This window comes from Balaenoptera physalus (assembly GCF_965194825.1).
Source record: "Balaenoptera physalus genome assembly, chromosome: 11".
Lineage (NCBI taxonomy): Eukaryota > Metazoa > Chordata > Mammalia > Artiodactyla > Balaenopteridae > Balaenoptera > Balaenoptera physalus.
In genome coordinates, this window is record NC_138896.1 from 73344961 (window position 1) to 73369614 (window position 24654).

The 24654-nt window shown below is 35.8% G+C and overlaps 1 protein-coding gene across 4 annotated transcripts in view; it reads left to right on the top strand.

Moving 5' to 3' along the window:
* The window catches only part of DOCK3 (dedicator of cytokinesis 3), a 390231-nt gene that overhangs the window by 60559 nt on the left and 305018 nt on the right, over positions 1-24654 (top strand). For all 4 annotated transcript variants that reach the window (XM_082414877.1, XM_082414876.1, XM_082414875.1 and 1 more), the window contains exon 3: positions 14465-14505. In XM_082414877.1, the coding sequence (XP_082271003.1) occupies positions 14465-14505 (41 nt within the window). The remainder of the gene's footprint in view (positions 1-14464; positions 14506-24654) is intronic.

Here is a 24654-nt window from a genome sequence, read left to right on the forward strand (position 1 = left end):
CTACTTTTCCCTTAGCCTGAAGAGTGGCAATAGTTTTTTGTAGTTGCTACCTCAGTTATATCCTAGAGTCCTCTTTTACATTTTTAATCAATTACTATCTTTTACCTACTTAATGATTCCTTTTTAAAAAAATCAAAGTATAGTTGATTTACAATGTTGTGTTAGTTTCTGGTGTACAGCAAAGTGATTCAGCTATATATATGTGTGTGTGTGTGTGTGTGTTTATATTCTTTTTCATATCTTTTCCATTATAGTTTATTACAAGATATTGAATATAGTTCTTCTTGTTGTTTATCTATTTTATACATAGTAGTTTGTACATGATAATCCCAAACTCCTAATTTATCCCTCCCTCCTTCCCTTTTGGTAATCATAAGTTTTGTTTTCTGTGTCTGTGAGTCTGTTTCTGTTTTGTAAATAAGTTCATTTGTATCGTATTTTAGATTTCACATATAAGTGATGTCATATGATATTTGTCTTTCTCTGTCTGACTTCACTTCGTATGATCATCTCTAGGTCCATCCATGTTGCTGCAAATGGTATTATTTCATTCTTCTTTATGGCTGAGTAGTATTCCATTGTATATATATACCATGTCTTCTTTATCCATTCATCTGTCGGTGGACATTTAGGTTGCTTCCATGTCTTGGTTACCTAGTTAATGATTCTTTATATTAAAATTTTTCTTCTTTGAAAGGTTGGTGTGGTTTCTGTTTCCTGACTGGACTCTAGTAGATACCTTGATATCAGAATTTTCACAACAAATGGTAGTCAGATCTCCATACAGTGAATCAGAAGGTCAGCAAACTTCACACATGCATTTAGAGCTTCCAGTTAACTTTTTCTTTTTTGCTGCACTTGTGGGATCTCAGTTCCCCAACCAGGGATTGAACCCAGGCCACAGCAGTGAAAGCCCAGAATCCTAACGACTAGGCCACCAGGGGACTCCCCCAGTTAACTTTTGATTTACTTCCTTTTAAATTGAGCAGACAACCGAGGATACGAGATATTTGAGGATGCCTCTAATATGAAAGATGGCTCCCTTCCTTCCCCCCAAAAAAGAAAAAGAAAAAGCACCTTGGGGAAAGAGACTACATAGGGTGGGAAAAACTTAAACCTTATCATTAATACCACTCTGAGACATAAAGGAAGCCATAGCATCCACGAAACAAGAACAGGATACCATAAAAAAAGGAACATTCAGCCAACATAAAAGAGCCCTAGGAAATTAAAAACATGATAGAACATCATGAAACATGAAAAATCTCAGTAGAAGGGTTGAAAGATAAAGTTGAGGAAATTTCCTGGAAAGTAGAGAAAAAATACAAATCATAGAAAATTAGAGAAGATAAGAAAATTGGAGGTCAGCTTCAAGAGATATATCACCTGGTGGAGGTTCAGAAACATAAAAGAGAGAAACTGAAGGATAGAAATCAATGATGAAATAGTTCAGGAAAGTATTTCAGAATGGAAGGACGTGGATTGATAGATTGAAAGTACCTAACACAAATGAATGAAAATAAACCCATATCACTGTGAAATTTCACAATGTTTCACAAGATTCAGCAAGCATTCAGAGACAGGAAAGAGCATAGTACATACAGAGGATTAGATTTTAACTATAGAAGCTAGAAGACAGTAGAGCAGTGTCTTCAAAATGTTGACAGAAGGTGATTTCTAATCTAGAATTTTATAACCCAGCCAAATCATGAATTGAATATGAGAGTATACTAAATATATTTTATGCCATACAAAGGTCTCAGTTTTCCTTCCATATAATTTTTCTCAAGAAGGTATTAGGGGATGTGTTCCTTTAAAAGCAGTAAATAAAGCAATAAGAAGATGTGGGATTCAGGAAACAAGAGAATCCAGCACATGAGAGATTCTTGAAGGTTATTTCCTGGATGAATGTAAAGGGTGATAATCAGGGTGACATATGAGCACCAGATGTAGAAAGTAATCAGAACAAATTAAACCTGTGAGACTTGAGAGAGGGAGAAAAACAGACATATTGAAGGCTGTCATCACCATTTGCCTTGCTGCCATTATCCGCCTTTTAAATCCAAGGACAGAATGACCAGTTGAGCTTGCCCTAGAATATTACATGTACTTGACTTGTTTTGACAAGGTTCCTTGTTTTGACAAGGTGCCATACTCTTTTGCCTATATAAACTGAGAATACTCATTCTACCACTGCAAGCCTGTGTGTAGAAAGCAAGGAGAAGTCCAGAGAGTCCATGTAAAAAAGAACTGGCAGTCTTAGAAAAGTGTTGCATCTGCGTGGGAGATATAGTAGTACAGTAGGAGCAGGTGCTCTAGAGTTAGCTCTTTTTAATTTGGAGTTTTTCTCTACGTAAATGTAATTTGAAGTCCATAGTATTCTCTGACACTTAGTAATGTTGAAGGCATAGATTAATCATGGCTTTAATGTTTTTTTTTGTTTTTTTTTTTTTAATCTGTATGTCCTTTGGAGGCTATGTGGAGAGATTCAGTGACTTCCATTATTCTGGGCCAAGTGAAAGTCACGTATGCTTCTACTTTTAACTTTTATACATTCTTATGTTTAAATGTGTGTGTGTGTGTGTGTGTGTAGTGTGTAAATAGCACATAATAGGGGATTTCTTTTTGTTTAGTCTGAGAATTTGGATTATTTCATTTACAGTTGATTTAATTATTGATCTAGCTAGGTTTAAGTCTGTCATTTTGGTCTTTGTGCCTTAATTTGTTTATCTTTTCTTGCCTCCTTAAGTTGACTTAGCAACTTCTATTTATTTTCCTCTATTAGCTTGTTGGTTTTGAAGTATTTTATGTGTCCCTTGTTGTTACCCTAGAGTTAAAACATACATCCTTGAATTATTAGAGTCTACCTTGAATTTTTACTTTTACACCTTCCAACAATGCGTGAACTTTACAGTGATTTAATTGCGTTTACTCCTTTATTACCTTTTGTACCACTATTGTCATATATCTTCTGTCTATATTCATTTGTTTGCCCACATTTTTACCCTTTCCAGTGCTGTTTCTTTCTTCTTTTTCATGGGTGCATCTGGGATCACTTTCATTTTACCATAAGTACTCCTTTTAGTAATGCTTCTTTAGTGCAGGTTTGCTGCACATTCATTCAGCTTTTGTTTATGTGAATCTGTTTTTTCATTTGTCATCATTTTGAAAGATCTTTTCCCTGGGTGTAGTATTCTACACCCAGGTTGATGAATACTTACTTTTAGCATTTTAAAGGTTTACTTCATTAACCTTTGATTTCCATCATTTCTGTTGAAAAGTCACTGTATTATTATAGTTCTCCTAAAGGTAATGTGGCTCTGTTCAGCTCTTTAGCCTGTCAGCTGCTACTTTCTGATGGGCTTCTTGGAACCTTGCCCTGAATTAGAACTGTAGGAATTAGGCAATCCCAAGAGTGGGGATTGTATCAGGTAGCTCTCAGTGTCAACCCTTTTCTTCTTACCTCAGTGGGACTCTCATTTTTGCTGGGATGTCCTCAGGGAAAAACTCAGCTGAATGAGGAGCTCGCTTTGATGTGATTCTCTTTTTTCAAGGGTTATAGTTCCTTAGATCTTGTCTATGATAGTTGCTCTCCATTGCTCTTACACAATTGTTTCATGTATTTTGTTCAGGTTTATATTTGTCTAATGCAAAGTGTTTTGCCAGGGCTAGAACCAGAAGTTAGTAAATGTATTTTATATATATTTGAATTCTAAAAGAGTTTTTAAAATATCTTAATCAATGACAATATTATTGAAATTTGTTTATGGTTCTCCCGAATGACTACTCTTAAGGGAACAATAACTCATTTGGAAGTAAAAGTTCTTATTTTTTAATGTACGTTTATTTATTGCCAATTATTGTCTTTTATACTTACTGCTCATAAATGAAGATTTAAAATAGCATTAAATTATTTTTTATGCAAATAAATACACAAGGTTATTCTTTAACAGTTTTCAATGAAAATAATGGAAAGAGGATTTTGAATGTAGACCTTTTGAATAATTATGTTCCCGCACTTTGGGGCTGAATTCTCTGTAAGTTTCTTTTTTCATGTAAGTGGTTGGTACTTTCTTTCCTGCCTATTAGTTATATAATTGGAAAAAGGATAAAGAATTAGATGGGCTGTGCATATTTTTATTGATATACCAAAGAAAAAATTAGTATTTTGGTCCTTGATTTTATAGTTGGTTACTTAAATGATCTCTAAAGTGGATCTACATGCAAATTTGGCCTTCATAATGAATAATGATTTTGTAAACTATTTTTAATCATGATATGGAATAGAATAGAAATTGCGCTTGTTGTCTACCTGTCTCTACTTCCTGAGCAGCTGTTAGCCCTGGGATGGGAGTGGGGATAGATACATTTGCATTTTTTTCCTTTTGTCAGACGGTGAAGAATATGTTATACCTTCGAAATAAAAAGTCTGAAACTTCTTATTGAAGGATACTTTTTGTTGGACTTCATTTGGTACTTTTGATCTGGCTTGATTGGTTTGCACCCGGAATCTTTGTAAAGGATTGCTGATTGTTGACCGTCACAAGGCCTGAATTATATAGAGGCTTCATTCTTTTGAGTTAACACTGCTAACACTGTTCTGTAGCCTCTCTGTCAGTAGCAATTGTAGTGGTAGTGTTGGCTCTTTTTGATAGTATAGCCTTACTTACATTGGCAAGGACATTTCACAATCTAAATGATGATGCAGATTTAACGAAGTGGTATTCAGCAGTGTTTTGGGATTGTAGATGTGAAAACGCCTGGCACAGAGCATGGCACAGGGACAGGTGACCACTATTTGTTTTGTCTATATGTTTAAATAACTGTAACCTTCAGATGAATTAATCTTTCATATATGTATTTACACACAGGATCCAGAATATTTTCCCAAACAACCTTTCTTCTTAATTTGTATTTCCTTTCTTACTGATTGCTTTTCTAACCTAATGGGATTAAAGTTTTAAAAAGTTTTTGTTTTTTTAAAAAAAATCAGGCTTGAACTGACTTTTAAATTTATACACCAAGTGTGTTATACACCAGTTGTGGAAGGTATAATCAATCCAGAGTTAAGTTGACAAATGTAAACCCTTACATCTGTCTCATTTCATTCACACGTTAAATCCTCACTGAGCACTTACTTAGTGACAGTAAGCACACATACACACTAGTGTGCTACTTTCCTACTTCTTTGACAATCCAGTATTCTCAGTTCTATTTTTTGTACGTTAATTACCTTTAAATAGTATGTAATGTTTTCTCTGAGTTTTATTATATTTGAGAGTCTAGTGAATCCCTAGCTGTGTTTCTAAAATCTACAATTTGCTTCTTGCTCTTCAGTCTGATATGGTTATATTTTATTTAAAAATCTATTTTCTATATTTTTCAATCTCCTTTGTGGAATAATTACTTAAATAGAATACACTTTGAATAACTCCTAAAGCGAACCCTCTTGCACTGTGGTGGGAATGTAAATTGATACAGCCACCATGGAGAACAGTATGGAGGTTCCTTAAAAAACGAAAAATAGAATTACCATACGACCCAGCAATCCCACTACTGGGCATATACCCTGAGAAAACCATAATTCAAAAAGAGTCATGTACCACAATGTTCATTGTAGCTCTATTTACAATAGCCAGGACATGGAAGCAACCTAAGTGTCCATCAACAGATGAATGGATAAAGAAGATGTGGCACATATATACAATGGAATATTACTCAACCATAAAAAGAAACGAAATTGAATTATTTGTATTGAGGTGGATGGACCTAGAGTCTGTCATACAGAGTGAAGTAAGTCAGAAAGAGAAAAACAAATGCCGTGTGCTAACACATATATATGGAATTTAAAAAACAAACAAAAAAGGTCATGAAGAACCTAGGGGCAAGACGGGAATAAAGACGCAGACCTACTAGAGAATGGACTTGAGGACACGGGGAGGGGGAAGGGTAAGCTGGGACAAAGTGAGAGAGTGGCATGGACATATATACATTACCAGATGTAAAATAGATAGCTAGTGGGAAGCAGCCGCATAGCACAGGGAGATCAGCTCGGTGCTTTGTGACCACCTAGAGGAGTGGGAGGGAGGGAGACGCAAGAGGGAGGAGATATGGGGATATATGTATATGTATAACTGATTCACTTTGTTATAAAGCAGAAACTGACACACTATTGTAAAGCAATTATACTCCAATAAAGATGTTAAAAAAAAAAAACTAAAGTAAAATCCCTAGTGATTTCAGTATAAAACAGGACTTAATATTGCATCTCAATTAGAAATTTTCATTTACTACCTTAATTTTTAATCACATTTTATAAAATGGCATTTTTAGAGTCTAAATTTCTGACATTTTTAAAGTAGACTTTTTGTATGTACATTATTGAGTTTTCTAACTTTACTAGTATGTAATTTAAAAATTTATTTTAGGTAAAATTACCATGTTTAGTAAATGTAACCAATAACATTTAAGTTGATGAAATGAAAATGTGTCACTTTTTCAGTGGTCTTCACAAGTATTGTAATGTCTGGGTGAAAGAAGTTAACACAACATGGGACTGTTTCTATATCAAATGAGGCCAAGATTGGAGGAATACAAACTCCATAAGGAAACATTTTTATTAGACATCTGTGCCACAGTATCACTACACTACATGCTTTCACGGGGTCCCTAAAATCAAGTCTAATATTTCAGAGTCCAGTTAATATCTTAGAGCTTTTGGTTTTACTGTTGTTTTTCCACTTTACTTTTCTGTTTTGTCATTTTCTGTCTTATCTTGTGGGCCTTCTACAATTTTTTCAAGTGAGATTATATTTGCATTGATGTATTTTTTTATGTGGGATTACAACCCACATTTAATTTTTTTACTTGGTACTGGTTCTTTTCCTGGCTCTTTGCAGCATAGAATTTTTCTCAGTAGTGACTGTTACTTATTTCTTGTGTTGATAAATTTGATGTTATAAAGAATTTTTGTAAACCTAGCTAACAGGAAACCTAGTTTGGCTTTTCATGAAAACTGTACACCCAGTAAAAAACTATGTAGACTAAGAAAATAAGCTTATTCTCTTAGGCCAGTCTATGTTTTGGGACACTAAAGAGACATTTTGGTTTATTTTAGCTATCCTATTCCTAATTTACTTTCTACATTTTGTTGATTTTAGTAGAAATCTTACTTTAGGTCAGAAATATAAAGCCCTCCAGTGGATGGATAGCTCTAGATAGTATTTTGTATGAAGGTGAGTTATAAGTAAAAATCCATTGAGACAGAGTTATGGTTGTAAGCATGAAAGATTCAATGGTGGCTTTTTAAGAATAAAGGAATTGTGGCTAAAGTCATATTCGTCATTCAGGTTCTATTAGTGATAATTAATTATGGACAGATTATATGGTGAAAAAGTCATTTTTGTTTAATGTTGGAAGAGTTACTTTCCATGTGTTTGGAGGCCCGTCATACTCATTCTCTCCAGTTTTAGGTTCAGTGATTGTACTTTCTGTTGCAGTAGTAAATCTTCTCTGTACAAGTGTCTGTATCAACATTTTGCTGGTGAGAAAGGAGAACACGGGTATTAATTCATGCACTAATTTGAATCTCTGTTAGATGGGTAAGAGTATTTCTTTTTTATTTATCTCCCTACTTTTTCCAGAAATGATTTAAGAGGGCCATTTAGGAGTATATTTTTGGGCCCTTAATGTTTCTTAGAATGAACACCATTTATATTAAGAAACTTCTGACTGCAGATTTTTTTTTTTTCCCCTATAGGCCCAGTCTCCTTTGGGGAGGTTTAGAAATACACTTTACAGTATTATTTAGCAGACATAGAGTTTTAGTGTGTCTAGTTTCTCTGTCATTCCCCACCCCCACCCCCAGTAATTGAGTATGAGACATTGTTCAAGGCACTTTACATATATCAACTTTATCAACACCACTTGCCAGTTAGGTATTATTAGCCCATATATTACAGATTTATTAATTTCTTTCAGTTACCAAATATTTGAGTGCCTAATGCTGATCAAGCACTCTTTCAGCTGGGACTCAGCTGAAAAGGATAAAACAAACTTCTCATTGAGAAGAATAAGGAAGGACAAAACAGGTAGAAGGAGATAGAGTGATAGTGTGCATTGGGGTGGGGTGGGGGGTTATGTTTTCTATGTATTTATATAGGATAATCATGGAAGGCCTTTGCTGAGAAGATAACATTTGGGCAGAGAATAGATGGAAGTGAGGAAGCAATTCTGTGGTTCTCTAGGAGAAGAGCAGGCCAGGCATATGTGGCATGGAGTATAAAAGTCCTGAGGTATGGGAGCTTGCTTAGTGAGTTGAAGGAATTGCAGCGAAACTGGTATGGCTGTAGTTGAGGGGTTGGTTAGGGAGGAGCAGAGAGTGTGGTGGGAGATGCAATAAGCAGAGGTTGTAGTAAGGACTTTGGATTGATTTTTTTTTTTGGCTGCATTGGGTCTTTGTTGCTGCCGCGGGCTTTCTCTAGTTGCGGTGAGTGGGGGCTACTCTTCGTTGCAGTGCGTGGGCTTCTCGTTGCGGTGGCTTCTCTTGTTGTGGAGCACAGGCTCTAGGCGCGCGGGCTTCAGTATTTGTGGCACGTGGGCTCAGTAGTTGTGGCTCGTGGGCTCTAGAGCACAGTCTCACTAGTTGTGGCACACGGGGTTAGTTGCTCCGCGGCATGTGGGAATTTTCCCGGACCAGGACTTGAACCTGTGTTCCCTGCAATGGCAGGTGGATTCTTAACCACTGAACCACCAGGGGAGTCCCAGGACTTTGGATTTTATTTTGAGATGCGATGCCATTGGACAGTTTTGAGCAGAGGAGTAACTAAGGCTCAAGGAGTTATACTTTGCTTTTGGAGTTTGAAGACAACACCCAAACTTGCCCCAGTAATTCTTGCATTATAAAGTTATATCACCAAATATTTGGGTAAAATCCTGTGAGTAACATTCCCCTAGCTTAGAAGTTGGAGAGTTGTAGCAAGTTATTGAGGAAGGAGGAGCTGGTGTTTCGGGAGGCAACACTAGTTTAGCATTTCTTAGAATTCAATCATGATGTGACTTAAGTCTAAGGTATACATGATAATTGATTCCCTGAAGGAAGCAGTCTTTGTAGTAAGTTATAAACTTGGTGTTTTAAGAATACGTTCCTTTCCTCATTCAATTTTCTACAAAAATTTATATCTGAAAATGCTAAAGTATAAAAATATATCTGACTCTTAAGTTCCTAACAGTGATCAAACCATCAGATGTTGACTCATCAGATGAGAAAGACTGATACACTCTTCTATTAAATGTATATGGTGACAGTGAAATTGATGAGGAGTCCGGCAGTCTGACCATCAAAGGGGTTTCACTTTGTGTACCAGCACTGTGAAATCTTGGAAAGTCAAAGATAAATGATGAAAATGAAAGGAGAGAATTATAGTTGCAAACGTACATTGTCCAGGGTTATTGTAATAGGAAAACAGAAATTTAGAAGATGTGTCATTGTACTAGCTCATTAAAAACATCTTTTTACTGTTGATTCTGTTGATTTACTGTTGACTTTTTTAAAAAATAAATTTATTTATTTTTATTTATTTATTTTTGGCTGCGTTGGGCTTTCGTTGCTGCGTGCAAGCTTTCTCTAGTTGTGGCAAGTGGGGACCACTCTTCGCTGCGGTGCATGGACTTCTCAATGCGGTGGCTTCTCCCGTTGCAGAGCATGGGCTCTAGACACACGGGTTTCAGTAGTTATGGCTCGCGGGCTCCAGAGCGCAGGCTCAGTAGTTGTGGCGCACGGGCTTAGTTGCTCCGTGGCCTGTGGGATCTTCTTGGACCAGGGCTCGAACCCGTGTCCTCTGCATTGGCAGGCAGATTCTCAACCACTGCATCACCAGGGACGCCCAGGACAGAGCTTTTTGATAAACAATATTGTGAGAGTTTACTTGATGAGAAATGGCTGACCTCTGTAAACATGTTATGTTATCTGATCAAGTGCTTACCTGAAATCTTGAGGTGGTGCTTAATCTGCATGTGATTTTATCCCAGTTATTCTCTCACTGTTGTTTTATAAAAACATAAAAAATTGGGAATTTGTTGTTGCTTCTGTGTGAAATTGTTGCTTAACCCAAGGTCATGAAGATTTACTCCTATATTTTCTTCTAAGAATCTTTGACTTTTCAAAATATAAATATTTTTAATATCTTCTCTGGTAACTCAGAACCACCCCACAGATTTCTAAAAATTCCTCTAGAGTGAGTAATATCCCCAATTCAATGCTGTTGTATAGGGGATAATATATGGGAGTAGAATTTCAGTGTCATACAATATGCAGATAATATTGCATTGTTTTTGAAAGTGGGGACCATTTATTATCGCCCTCACTAGCAGTATCTGATCGCTCTACATTGTCTTGCCAACACCTGATATTGTTAGAATTTCAAATAAAAATTCTAACCATTGTGGTAGATGTGAAGTATAGTATTGTGTGTGTATTTATTTCAGTCAGGTTATTGAGGTGTAACCTATATACAGGAAGAGTCATCCTTTTTGGAGTATAGTCATAAGAATTTTGTGAATTTTGGCAAATGCATAATCTTGTAACCATCATCACAATCTAGATACAGAACATTTTCACCACCCCCAAATATAACATCATGCTCCTTGTAGTCAAACTTCCTTCCCAACCCCTTTCTCTCAACCCTGGCAACCACTGATCTGTCCTTCTAGTTTTGTGTTTTCCAGAGTATCATATAAATGGAATCACACATTATATAGTGTCTGGCTTTTTTCACTTAGCATAATGCATTGGAAAGCCATTCATGTCATATGTATCTGTAGTGTGTTCTTCCTTAGCAGTATTTCATCATACAGGTTGAAACCACATTTTATTTATCTGCACAGCAGTTGATGGACATTTGAATTGTTTTGTTTTTGATTGTTATGAATAAAGTTGTTATAAACAATGAGTATAGATTTTAGTGTAGGCTTTTTTGTATTGGGCAAATACCTAGGTGTGGGATTACATATAGTAAATGCGTTAAAAAAACAAAAGACTTTATTTTTTAGAGCAGTTTTAGACAAAATTGAGTGGAAAGTACAGAGAGTTCCGGTATACCCCCTGCCTTCACACATGTGCAGCCTCCTCCAGTATCAACATCACTCACTAGAATGGGTACACTTGTTACAATTGATGAACCTACATTGACAAATCATTATCACCCAAAGTCCATAGTTTACATCAGAGTTCACTCTTGGCGTTGTACACACTATTGGTTTAGATAAATATATCATGACATGTATCTGCCACTATAGTATTATACAGAGTAGTTTTACTGCCCTAAAAATTCTCTTCACCTATTTATCCCTCCCTCCCCGCTAACCCTTGGCAGCCATTGATCTTTTTACTGTCTCCATGGTTTTGCCTTTTCCAGATTGTCATATAGTTGAAATCATACACTGTGTGGCATTTTCATATTGGCTTCGTTCATTTAGTAATATGCATTTAAAGATCTTCCATGTCTTTTTGTGGCTTGATAGCTCATTTTTTTTAAATCACTGGATAATATTACAGTGTCTGGATGTACCACAGTTTTATTTATCCATTTACCTATTTAAGGTCATCTTCGTTTCTTCTAAGTTTAAGCACTTATGAATAAAACTGCTCTAAATATCCATGTGCAGGTTTTTGTGTGGACATAAGTGTTCAACTCATTTGAATAAATACCAAAGAGTAAGTCTGATGGATCTTGTGGTAAAAGTACATTTAGTTTTGTAAGAAATTGCCAAACTGTCTTCCAAAGTGGCTGTACCATTTTGGATTCCCATCAGCAATGAAAGTTCCTGTTGCTCCACACCCTCATCAGCATTTGGTGTTGTCAGTGTTTTGGATAGTGGCTATTCTAGTAGGTGTGCAGTGGCATCTCATTTTTTTAATTTGTAGCTCCTGAATCACATATGATGTTGAGCATCTTTTCGTATGCTTATATGCCAACTGTATATCTTCTTTGGTGAGGTATCTGTTCAGGTCTCTGCCCATTTGTTTTTTTTTAATTTTTATTTATTTTTTATTTTATTTTATTTTTGGCTGCGTTGTGTCTTCATTGCTGCGCACGGGCTTTCTCTAGTTGCGGTGAGCGGGGGCTACTCTTTCTTGCGGTTCGCAGGCTTCTCATTGCGGTGGCTTCTCTTATTGTGGAGCACGGGCTCTAGGGTGCGCGGGCTTCAGTAGTTGTGGCATGCGGGCTCAGTAGTTGTGGCTCGCGGGCTCTAGAGCGCAGTCTCAGTAGTTGTGGCGCATGGGCTTAGTTGCTCCGCAGCATGTGGGAATCTTCCTGGACCAGGGCTTGAACCCGTGTCCCCTGCGTTGGCAGGCGGATTCGTAACCACTGCGCCACCAGGGAAGGCCTGCCCATTTGTTAATTGAGAACAAACTTGTAGTTACCAGTAGGGAGAGGGGAGGGGGGAGGGGCAATATAGGGGTAGGGGATTAAGAGGTACAAAGTATTAGGTATAAAATAAGATACCAGGATATATTGTACAACACCTAAAGTATAGGCAATATTTTATAATAACTATAAATGGAGTATAACCTTAAAAATTTATTCTTATATGGAGTGTGCTTAAGAAATCTTTGTCTAGCCACAAGATCACAAAAATGGTCTCTTGTTGTCCTTGTATAAGTTTTACACTTTTAGATACATTTTGAGGTAATTTTGTTTATAGTGCAAGGTATAGGTTGGGGTTCTTTTTTTCTTTTTGTATATGTATGTCTGATTGTTTCAGCACCGTTTGTTGAAAGACTATCATTTCTCCATTGAAGTGCTTTTGTACCTTTGTCAAAAATCAATTGTTCGTTTATGTGTGGGTTAATTTCTGGATTTTACAATCTATTTCATTGATCTCTGTGTCTATTCTTTAGCCAGTATTACACTCTCAATTATGGTAGGTTTATATTAAGTCTTAAAATCAGGTAGTGTGGGTCATTCAAATTTTTTCTTTTTTCAAAATTGTTTTGACTATTATAGTAGTCATTTGTCTTTCCTTATAAATTTTAGAACTTGTTAATACCCTACCAAAAATTTCTCTGGGATTTTGATTGGGATTGAATTGAATCTATAGATCAATTTAAGGATAATTGATATCTTAACAGTGCTAAGTTTTATAATTCGTGAACATGATAAACCTGCATTTCTTCTTTTCAGGGGCTGTTAGTTTTCTGGTTTTCACTGTGAATGTGGGACTGGTTTTCAAGTTTAACACAGGGCTGTGGAGAGGGAGATGGGATAGGGCAAGTTAAAAGCGTCGTTCTGACTGAGATTCAGATTTCTTGAGTAAATACTCTTTGGAATATTTCAAGTCTTTAGTTTGCTTCTAGAGTTCTAAAAAAGTTGATATTGACAGTTTTTGCCAGTGTTATTATTGCTTTTACTGAGGATAGGGTTTTTTTGGCAGTCCTTACTCTGCCATACCTGCTGATGTCATTCTTTATCCTGTTTAAGATATGGTAAAGTGTCACATTGGTAAGGTTATCACTTACCAAAAATGAAGATATTGAGACTCTCAAGTGTAAATTGAGTTATTCAAATTTATGATCTCATCTGTTGTACTAAACAGAAATAAGGGTATTCTTTTATTGTTTGTTATGATTTCAGGGGAGAAAAAGTTGATTCTTTTCCTCATAGCTTTGTTGTGGGACTTAAAGGTTAATACATGGAACAACTCAATTTCAGAACATGGAATTAAGGATAGTAAGTTCTCAGTTAATATTAGCTATCATCAACAATCTCCTCTTTCTTTTTTCTTCATATTCCTCCTTTAAATATAACTCTTAGCTTCCTCTTCTACTCATTGGAGTTGTTTCCCCTTAAACCCAAGTAGAGAAACTATAGCAACCCTCTGAAAATAATAGATTGGATTTGAGAAAAGTTGGTAAAAAAATTTCCTTTCTCTGAAAATTGTTTTTATTGTGTAATTTTAACTTTCATTGTTATTGCTGTGTATGAATGGTGAGAGGGAATAAATGAAGCACTGATGTCAACTTCAGCAGCTGGAAAGCCAAGAAATGAGAGTGGTGTAGTTTAGTGCATGGGAGAGTCAATGAGACCAGGAAGTAGAAAGTCTGGGCTGTACTCCCTATCTGCCACCAAAAAAGCTATATGATTTTGGCATTTTCCTAACCCCTAACGGTTTCCTCTGGGAATTTTCAAGGAGTTGAATATATGTCCTCTGAAATCTTTTCTAATTTTTTTTTTTTTTGGTCTTATTCAGTTGAAAGGGATTTTGTGCTTTTTGATGAAAATTGGGAATGTTGTATTTATTGTAAGATTATTTCTTTTGGAGTAAACTACGCTTAATAAAGGCATAAAGTGCCTAAAACTTACTAGAAGGTTTTGCATTAATTAACTAATTATCCTAAAAATAATGTCTCTTACAGAAAATGACAACAATATGATTTTAATATCTTTTGTATGCTTTGTTTTAGGTTGGTATAGAGGAGTTTCAACAAAGAAGCCAAATGTAAAGGTAATGAAAAGTTTACTGTTACCTTTTCTAATGTACAAAGCAGCCTAGTATATTTGTTTGATATAGAAACAATTCTTACTTGTCGGTCTTTGAATCTTTTACAGTGACCACATTCATTCTTCCCTTTATAGAACTGTACCAGACTCTACTCTGTCTCAGCAGTATTAAAATGACTTTTTAAAAAGGACAGAAAAGTGTGTGTATGGTAATAGAGGCAAAGCTTATTTTGAAAAAACCTATTTAGGACATTTAATATTTTTTCGTTAAAACAGTTGACAAAAGTATATTGACTTTTTCATAGGCCTAGTCCTGTGTAGTCATGTGATTAGTTAGATGAATTTATTTCTAAAATGGAAAAAACTTTAAAAATAATGTTCAGTTAGATACATCTCTGTTGATCATAATGTTCTTGTTAAAATATGAATTTAAATAAGACTTTTAAGTGCCAAATGCTAATTTTATGGACTAGATTTATGTGTTTATTCTATTACCAATTAATAGTAATTTGATCAAACAAAATATATTTTAATTGGCAGTTATAATACATGTAGCAACATTTTTTTCCAGTAATGCATTTGCAAAAACTTCTTTCTGCTTTACTTTTTCTATAATATTATCAGTTTTTCTTATATATTTTCTGTAGGCTTAATATTTAGTGTATTATGCTTTTTCTTATATAGAAAATTCCAAAATTATCACATTATTTTTATTAAAAAATAAAAATTTTCAGAGTTGTAATCATCGATTTTACCAGTAGAATCACTTGTTTCGTTAGTTTTTAAGGTAGTGATCATAAGACAGTATCTTCAAACTTTCATTCCTCATAGCTAGGGCTTCTTATCCTTGGCATTGTTGACATTTTGGGCCAGATAATTCTTTGTTATCTTGTACATTATAAGACATTTAGCAGCATATATGACCTCCACTCACTAACATCTCCTCTCAAGTTGTGGCAGTGAAAAATGTCTCCAGACATTGCCAAAGGCCCTGGGCCTTGGGGGTGGGAGGTAGGTGGGGTGGTGGTGGTAACATTGCCCCAGTTAAGAACCACTGCTTGTAGGTAATTTTTTACCTTGTGTCTCTAGTTTTAAGACACACTTTCAGGCGTTATTTCCATCTCAGGAAGGCTCATGTGGAAATAATTTCTATTTGTATTTTATGTTTGTTATCTTGATTTGAAATTGTTAAAAATTTAGAACTTGAATAAATGAGAAATCTTATAAATGATTGGAAAGCTGTAATTTGTGATATTACATGCTATTTATTTATTTTTATTAATATTTGTGATCTTAGCCACCCCACCACCTTGCTTCGAATACTAGGGTTTGGGGATCAGTGTGGAGACAGTGGTCTTTGAAATTATTTTATTTTTGTCTTTAAAATATCAGTTGATGCACAGTGTGTGGCTTGAAAACCTTGTTAAGTGGGACATGAATGATGATACCCTTACAATAATCTATTGCTGTGCTGCAAAGCACCCCAAAATATAGTGGACTAAAACTAATCATCATTCTGTATAGGTGACACCACTTGTGGCTACAGTTATCTGGGGGCTCAGCTGGCTGGAACGTTCAAAAGGGTTTACTCACACGTGTGGTATGTTGGCAGGGATGGCTAGAAGGCTGTCCTCAGCTGGATCACCGAAATAGCTACATGTTGTAACCTCAAGGTCTCTATCTTTCCATGTGGCTTCTCCAGCAGGTTAATCAGAGTTCTATTTTAGAGTTAAGGAAGAGTGCTCAGAATCTCATACCTATTTTCTAAATTCTTTTTCCTGAAACAAAGGTGTTTAGAGCCTGTGGGAGAGGCCATTTTGTGATTAATCTTAGCAATGATTTGATAAACTAATCAAAATGAGGGAACCAGATGACACTAATCTAAAGTGTTAGAAGGAATTCTCTGGCGGTCCAGTGGTTAGGACTCGGTGCTGTCACTGCAGTGGCCCAGGTTTAAACCCTGGTTGGGTAACTAAGATCCCACAAGCCGAGCGGCACAGCCAAAAAAAAAAAAGAAAAAAGAAAAGAAGTGTTAGAGCTCATTTTGTCTGATCAGACTCCTTTAATATTTTTAGTTTGGGCTAATGTAGTACTTTTGAGGTTGTGTATTTTGGTAATACCAACTCCATTCTAGAATCTTAGATTACTGTAGCATTTATTAGCGACATGTATGTATATACCTCTTGATAGCTAGTATTTATATTCTTAAACTTAAAAAAATTAACAGATGGAAAGACAGTATTAACTAAATTTCACCCTGTGGCAGTGATATTTTATGGAACTATGTTGAAAATTCTTTCATGTTTGTAAAAGATAATCATTTAGTGATTTTACACATATAGAATGATAAAAAAATGCATCCCTATATATCTTTTATTTATCTTAATATTATGATCACAATAATTAGAAATTTCAATAGGTTTTTCATAGCTATTAGTGGCTGAAGAAAAATGAAAAAGTTTACTTATTAAACTATGTCTTTAGTTATGTACAATTTATACTAATAATAAAACTTGAAATAGCCCAAATAAAATAGCGTCTGAACTAGATAGCATTCAGAAATAATTAGTAAATGGTAAAACATTTCTTTGTATAAAAAGTTTTACTATAAAATGCCCTTTCAGTTATATATTTTTGTGACTATATATTAAAATTGTACAGTTTAAGAGAAGTATAATATGCAGGTAATATGTACTACTAAATTTTGTGAATTAAAAAGTAGGAGAATAAGATAAAATTAAGGAAAAGGAGAACAGAGATTTGATGATAATTCTGTGCATTTTATAAAGCATATGCCCAAGAGAAAAGGAATGAAATTCAAGAGAATTTATATTTACTTTCATTTTGTGGTTTCAGGATCAGTTCTTATACAGTAATTGTCAACTGGATACCTAGAATTCTGCCAGATAGGAACAGGACATTATTGAATGTTTTACACAGCAAAAACAGAAGTATAGAGGCGTGAAATTGCAAGGCATGTTCAGGGAATGGTAAATAGTCCAAACTGGCTAGGGCATAGTGCCTGGATGAAAGTGATGGATGGTAAGGCAGGAAAGGTACATTGGATCCATATTTACAGAGTCTTATATACCAAAGACTATAAGGAATCCTAAGGAATTTGGATTATGTCTCTTTGGCAGCAGGGAATCTGTCATTTAACAGAGGCACAGATTCACTCTTGCCATACAGTATAACCATGAAATAGAGTTTATTGGAGAAATAGTAAGCACCTGTTAAAGATACATATTTAAGTACTTATGGGTAATTTCTGAAATTTGCTCTAAAGTATGGCAATGGGTGAGAATATGTACATGGGTATTAATTAATCAAGGTTGGCAAAACATTGATCATTGTTGAAGCTGGGTGGTAGGTTTGTGGAGGTTCAATATACTGTTCTCTCTTAATTTTGTATGTAATTTGAAATGAGTGTAACATTATTACTTATCTTGTAGAATTGTTAGAAATCAATGAGCTTATATGAAGCTCTTAACACAGCACCTAGCATATGGTAACAGTACAGTAAATATTTGTTTCTGTTGCTATAACAACAACTGCTATGATAGCATAGGGCTGGAAATGAGACTTTAAAGACTGCCAGCATCTTGGAGGACAGAAAAAGAGGTATTAGCACATGGAGTTTGAGAAATGGAGGTCATAGCTAAGGAAAAGAAAGTTTTTAAAAAACAGAGTAATTAATGATTTCAAGTACTGTGGAGTAGTCTAGTAGAATAGAATGAGTACTGAGTAGGGGCCATTGTGTTTGACAGAAGGCCATTGGTGATGTTTTAGAGAATCCCATGTAGTCATAGGATGGTAGTGGCAGAAAGCCAGAGTCTAGTGGGTTGAGTGATAAAGAGAGAGAAGGTAGAGTAGTTACCACAGTAGGTTATGCATGAAAGGAAGGAAGTAGATGTAGATTCTTGGGAATATAAATAAGGCTGTAGTGGTGATTTTGTGAGTGGAGGACTGATGAACATTTTAAATTTGATTTAGGTAAAATTCTGGAAAATGCTAATAATTTGTAATGCCTTAAACCAGTTACATGGTTGCCTGCCAATCTATCCCTGAAGAGAGGGATAGATTACAAAAAGATATGAGGAAACTTTGGGGGGTGATTCAAATGTCATTATTTTAATTGTGCCATGGTTTCACTGGTGTATGTATATGCCAAAGCATCAAATTCTACACTTTAAATATGTGTAGTTTGTGGTACACTATCATTTCAGTCTCTCAACTTACTTTGTAGCTGTGGTGGTTCATTTTAATACAGACTTGGTCATACACCAAGTCATGATGAGACCTAATCTAATGATTTTTTTTTTTAATGAAGGGAAGTGCTAATTATCATCAGTAGGAGCTCTCCTAACTGAAAACTTAAAAAAAAATTGACATTTTATCATTGTTATTCAATACTGAAATGTGGGTTTGTGATCTGGAATTTACCTAATAGCCACATTTTAAGTGTTCTCCATTAATGGATCTTATTATTAGTGTTTGTGTTGTTGTCAGTGGGGGAGAAGATGGTGGGAGTTGAAGGAAGTGAAGGCTAGGTGATATTTTGTGTCATGCTTATTTGTTGTTGTGTTTGGAGGCCCTCAAGACCCCTAGACTTGAAGATTTGCTGTGGGGACCCAAAGGACTCATTATGTAATTGTACTCAAAGCTGTGAATAATTACAGTGGAAGGATACAAATCAAAATAGCAAGGGTGCATGGGGTAAAGTCTGGGGAAACCAGGCACAAGCTTCTAAGAGTCCTTTCTCAGTGGAGTCATACAGGAGAAGCTTAATTCCCCCAGGAATATTGTGACAACACATGTGAAACGTTGCCAACCAGGCAAGCTTGTTTGAGACTCATAGCCAGAGTTTTTATCAGGCACTGGTCCTGTACACGACCTCTGTGTAGCATGTAACAAAATTCCACATTCCTGGAAGGAAAGCGGGTGTTCAGCAGCATAAACCATGTTGTTTGTACAGATAGTTGAGGCACAGTGAGTACTTCTTATCAGTTAATGGTGGGAACCCTCCCAAAATTTAAGTATAAATTTAAGTATCGGACTTTCAATTGGTCCACTTTTTCAGCAACACTTTTTATTTTCAGTCTTTTTAATTTTAGACATTCTAATGGATGAGCTAGTGGTCTCTTGCTTTGCTTTTAATTTTTATTTCTCTAATGACTAAAGAGGTTGAACACCTTTTCAAATGTTTATTGTCCTTTAACCTCTTTTTTTTCTGTGAAGTGTCCATATCTTTCACCCATATTTTATTGGGTTGTTTTCTTATTGAGTTATATGAATACTCTATTCTGAATACAAGTCCTTGTAAATATATTCTTTCACTGTGTGGTTTGCCTTTTCATTTTCTTAATGCTGTGTCCTGAAGAATAGATTTTAATTTTGAGGAAGTCTAATTTGTCATTAAATTTTTTTTTGTTTTTGGTCTGGGCTTATAGTCTATCTTTAGTATCTTTGTCTAACTCATTCTCTCAGTTTTGATTAGTTGTATTTTGCAAGAGATTTTTCTATTTCAGTATGTTTTTGAATTGTCCTAGATATTCATGCTATTTATTTTTTAATGTCTGTAAGACATTTAGTGATGATCCCTCTTTCATTCTAGACTTTAGGGAGTTATGTCCTCTATATTTCTTGGTCAAATCTATTTAGATTTTTGTTGTTTTGATCCTCTCAACTTAACTTCTGACTTAAAAGGTTTTTTTTGGTGTGTTTCACAGATTTCTTCTCTTTATTCTATTCATTTTATTTGCTTTGGATTTACTCACCTCTGTTTTTCAAAAATATTTTCATTGGGTATACAATTCCCTTTATTTATTTATTTATTTTCATTTTATTTTATTTTTAACATCTTTATTAGAGTATAATTACTTTACAATGGTGTGTCAGTTTCTGCTTTATAACAAAGTGAATCAGTTATACATATACATATGTCCCCATATATCTTCCCCCCTGCATCTCCCTCCCTCCCACCCTCTCTATCCCACCCCTCCAGGTGGTCACAGAGCACCAAGCTGATCTCCCTGTGCTGTGCGGCTGCTTCCCACCAGCTATCTGCTTTACGTTTGGTAGTGTATATATGTCCATGCCACTCTCTCACCCTGTCACATCTCACCCCTCTCCCTTCCCATATCCTCAAGTCCATTCTCCAGTAGGTCTGTGTCTTTATTCCCATCTTGCCACTAGGTTCTTCATGGCCTTTTTTTTTTTTCCTTAGATTCCATATATATGTGTTAGCATACTGTATTTGTTTTTCTCTTTCTGACTTACTTCACTCTGTATGACAGACTCTAGGTCCATCCACCTCATTACAAATACCTCCGTTTCATTTCTTTTTATGGCTGAGTAATATTCCATTGTATATATGTGCCACATCTTCTTTATCCATTCATCCGATGATGGGCACTTAGGTTGCTTCCATGTCCTGGCTATTGTAAATAGAGCTGCAATGAACATTTTGGTACATAACTCTTTTTGAACTATGGTTTTCTCAGGGTATATGCCCAGTAGTGGGATTGCTGGGTCATATGGTAGTTCTATTTTTAGTTTCTTAAGGAACCTCCATACTGTTCTCCATAGTGGCTGTATCAATTTACATTCCCACCAACAGTGCAAGAGTGTTCCCTTTCCTCCACACCCTCTCCAGCATTTATTGTTTGTATATTTTTGGATGATGGCCATTCTGACCGGTGTGAGATGATATCTCATTGTAGTTTTGATCTGCATTTCTCTAATGATTAATGATGTTGAGCATCCTTTCATGTGTTTGTTGGCAATCTGTAGATCTTCTTTGGAGAAATGTCTATTTAGGTCTTCTGCCCATTTTTGGATTGGGTTGTTTGTGTTTTTGATATTGAGCTGCATGAGCTGCTTGTAAATTTTGGAGATTAATCCTTTGTCAGTTGCTTCATTTGCAAATATTTTCTCCCATTCTGAGGGTTGTCTTTTCGTCTTGTTTATGGTTTCCTTTGCTGTGCAAAAGCTTTTAAGTTTCATTAGGTCCCATTTGTTTATTTTTGTTTTTATTTCCATTTCTCTAGGAGGTGGGTCAAAAGGGATCTTATGTCAGAGTGTTCTGCCTATGCTTTCCTCTAAGAGTTTGATAGTGTCTGGCCTTACATTTAGGTCTGTAATCCATTTTGAGTTTATTTTTGTGTATGGTGTTAGGGAGTGTTCTAATATCATTCTTTTACATGTAGCTGTCCAGTTTTCCCAGCACCACTTATTGAAGAGGCTGTCTTTTCTCCACTGTATATTCTTGCCTCCTTTATCAAAGATAAGGTGACCATATGTGCGTGGGTTTATACAATTCCCTTTAAATATGTCAGTTCATTGTCTTCTGGTTTTATAGTATTTCTAATGAAAAGTCTTTATTAATTCTTATCTTTGTTTCTTGTACTGTAGTGTTTTAAAATATTTGTTTTGTTTTTATTTCTGGATGCTTTTATGATTTATCTTTATCATTGTTTTGGGCAATTTGCTTATGATATATTTTGGTGTTGTGTGTGTATGTGTGTGTTCATCCAAATTTGTATCATGGAGTTTCCTGTATCTGTGGGTTTGTGTTTTTCATCTAATTTAGAAAATTTTTTAAATGATTTCCTGAAATATTGCTACTTCTCTTTGGTTCTCCAGTTCCACATATGTTACACTGTTTTATATTATCTCAAAGATTTCTACTTCTATTTTAATTTATTTTTCGGTCTTTTCCCCCAAGTCTGTTTGGATAGTTTTAATACTAGGTGTTAAAGTGTGCTTCTCTTTCTTTCATGTATCTAGTTTGTCATTAAACACGTCAAATGCACGTTTTCATTTAGGTATTCTGTTTTTCAGCTCTGTTATTTCCATTTTGTTCCATTTTGTATATTGATAGCACTTTCCTTATGTTTATGTTTTCTTTTAAATCTTGGAGAAATTTTAATAGCACTGTAAACTTCTGCTAGTTCCCATTATATATCATTTTTGGTCTCTTGCTATTAACTGCTTTTTCTCCTGGTTATGGTTTAAATTTTTACATATCTGGAAATTTTTTTGTTTTGTTTTCTAGAATTTTGAAGTTATATTGTTGAATTTCTTGAGCTGAATTTTGTCATCTTCTTTTTAAAAAAATTGAATTCATTTTTGCAAGCAGTTAATTTACTTGTAATTCAGCTTGATCCTTAAGGTTTGTTAGAGCGTGCCTAGAGTAGCCTTTACTCTAGGGTTGTTTGACCTTTTTTTTTTTTTTTAAAAAGGATAATCAGCATATATACTTTTTTAAGTTAATTAATTAATTAATTTTTGGCTGTGTTGGTTCTTTGTTGCTGTGCGCGGGCTTTCTCTAGTTGCGGTGAGTGGGGGGCTACTCTTCATTGCAGCACGCAGGCTTCTCATTGTCGTGGCTTCTCTTGTTGCGGAGCACGGGCTCTAGGCACGCAGGCTTCAGTAGTTGTGGCACGTGGGCTCAGTAGTTGTGGCTTGTGGGCTCTAGAGCTCAGGCTCAGTAGCTGTGGCACATGGGCTTAGTTGCTCCGCAGCATGTGGGATCTTCCCGGGTCAGGGCTCGAATACGTGTCCCCTGCATTAGCAGGCGGATTCTTAACCACTGTGCCACCAGGGAAGCCCCCGTTTGACCTTACGTTTAACATGCAGTGTTACTGGATCTTTATTTGAAGAACCATGTGTTCACTGAGCTCTTTCCATTGTGGTCGATTAGAACTTTAATGTGTACCAGTCTTAGGTATGCTCTAGGAATTGTTCAGCTTACAGCTGGCAATTATTAGTTACTCTTTCCTTGGCCACATAGAGTCTCACTCTGTGTAACTGCAGCTTAGTTTTCAGCTAAATACTCAATGGAGTCTCTCTGAAGAATTCTGTACTTCTTTCTCTTCATGATTCCCTTCTGTTTTCTGCCCCACAAAATTCAGCTCTCTCAGCCTTCTCGTACTGGTGTTTGGCTTTTAATCTTAGTGACAGTGCCTTACTCTGTGCTGTCACTCTCTGATCAATAAAGGCCTCCAGGCAAAAAGCGTTGGAAAATTGTATGACCCATTTCATTTGTTTCTCTTCTCCCAAGATCACATTCCTGTGCTGCTGGTTGTCCAGTGTCTAAAAACATTTGGCATATATTTCAGACTTCTAGTTGTTCTTGACGGAGACAGATCCTGTTGTTGTTATTGTTGAGAAATAATAAGTAAGCAATCTATCATAAGGAATAGAAGAGAGTTTTATTCGAGCCAAGCTGAGGACCAGCCTGGAGTGCAGCCTCCACCAAAGCACTCGGGAGAAGCATGGTTTTCAGCACAGTTTTATATCTTGTAAGAACAAAGAACTGCATCAAACATGACAGGGCTCCATTCCTTCAAGGTTTCAAAAGAGACAGATTAGCTCGTACACAGTGAGTCAGTATGACCTTGGCATCTGGGAGGAAAACCTTGTCTTCGAAGCAGTACTAGCATTGGTGTCATAGGAAGGGAGGCATTTATCCCTATCTTCAAAGTGGACATTCTTTTTACTTCTAGATAATGCATTCTTTTCTTTAATGGTGAAAGCAGATATGCAGTGTATGTTTGACAGACTGTAAGCCAGGCTGTTCTAGTTGACATAAAGTTCAGGCCAAATCATGTATAAGCCAGAATGGCTTCCCCATACCCCAATATGCAAAAATTTCTTCCATCATTATACTTTATATTTTTGAGATGATTAAATATTTATGTGCACTTATAATAAAGAATATAAACAGATCCAGTGTACCCTTTGCCTGGTTTCCTTTATTGATAACATCTTAGAAAACTATAGTACCATATCAAAACTAGGATATCATTAACCAAGAATTCCAAGAATGGAGACCTGGTTGAGGCCAAAAAAAAAAAAAAGTTTATTTGGGGTTTGTTAGGACTGCAGCCCAGGAAGCATAAATCCAAGACAGCACTTGAATTGTATTCCACTGGACTACAAAATGGGAGAAGCTTATAAAGGCAAGACCCACAAGGTTACAGAAATTGTTTGTCAAGAATTAGGATTGGACTGAAAGCAGCAGAATATACATTCTTTTCAAGTGCACATGGAACATTCTCCAGGATAAGTCACATGCTAGGCCACAAAACAAACCTCAGTAAATTGAAATCATATCGAGCATCTTCTCCAACTGCAATGCTATGAGACT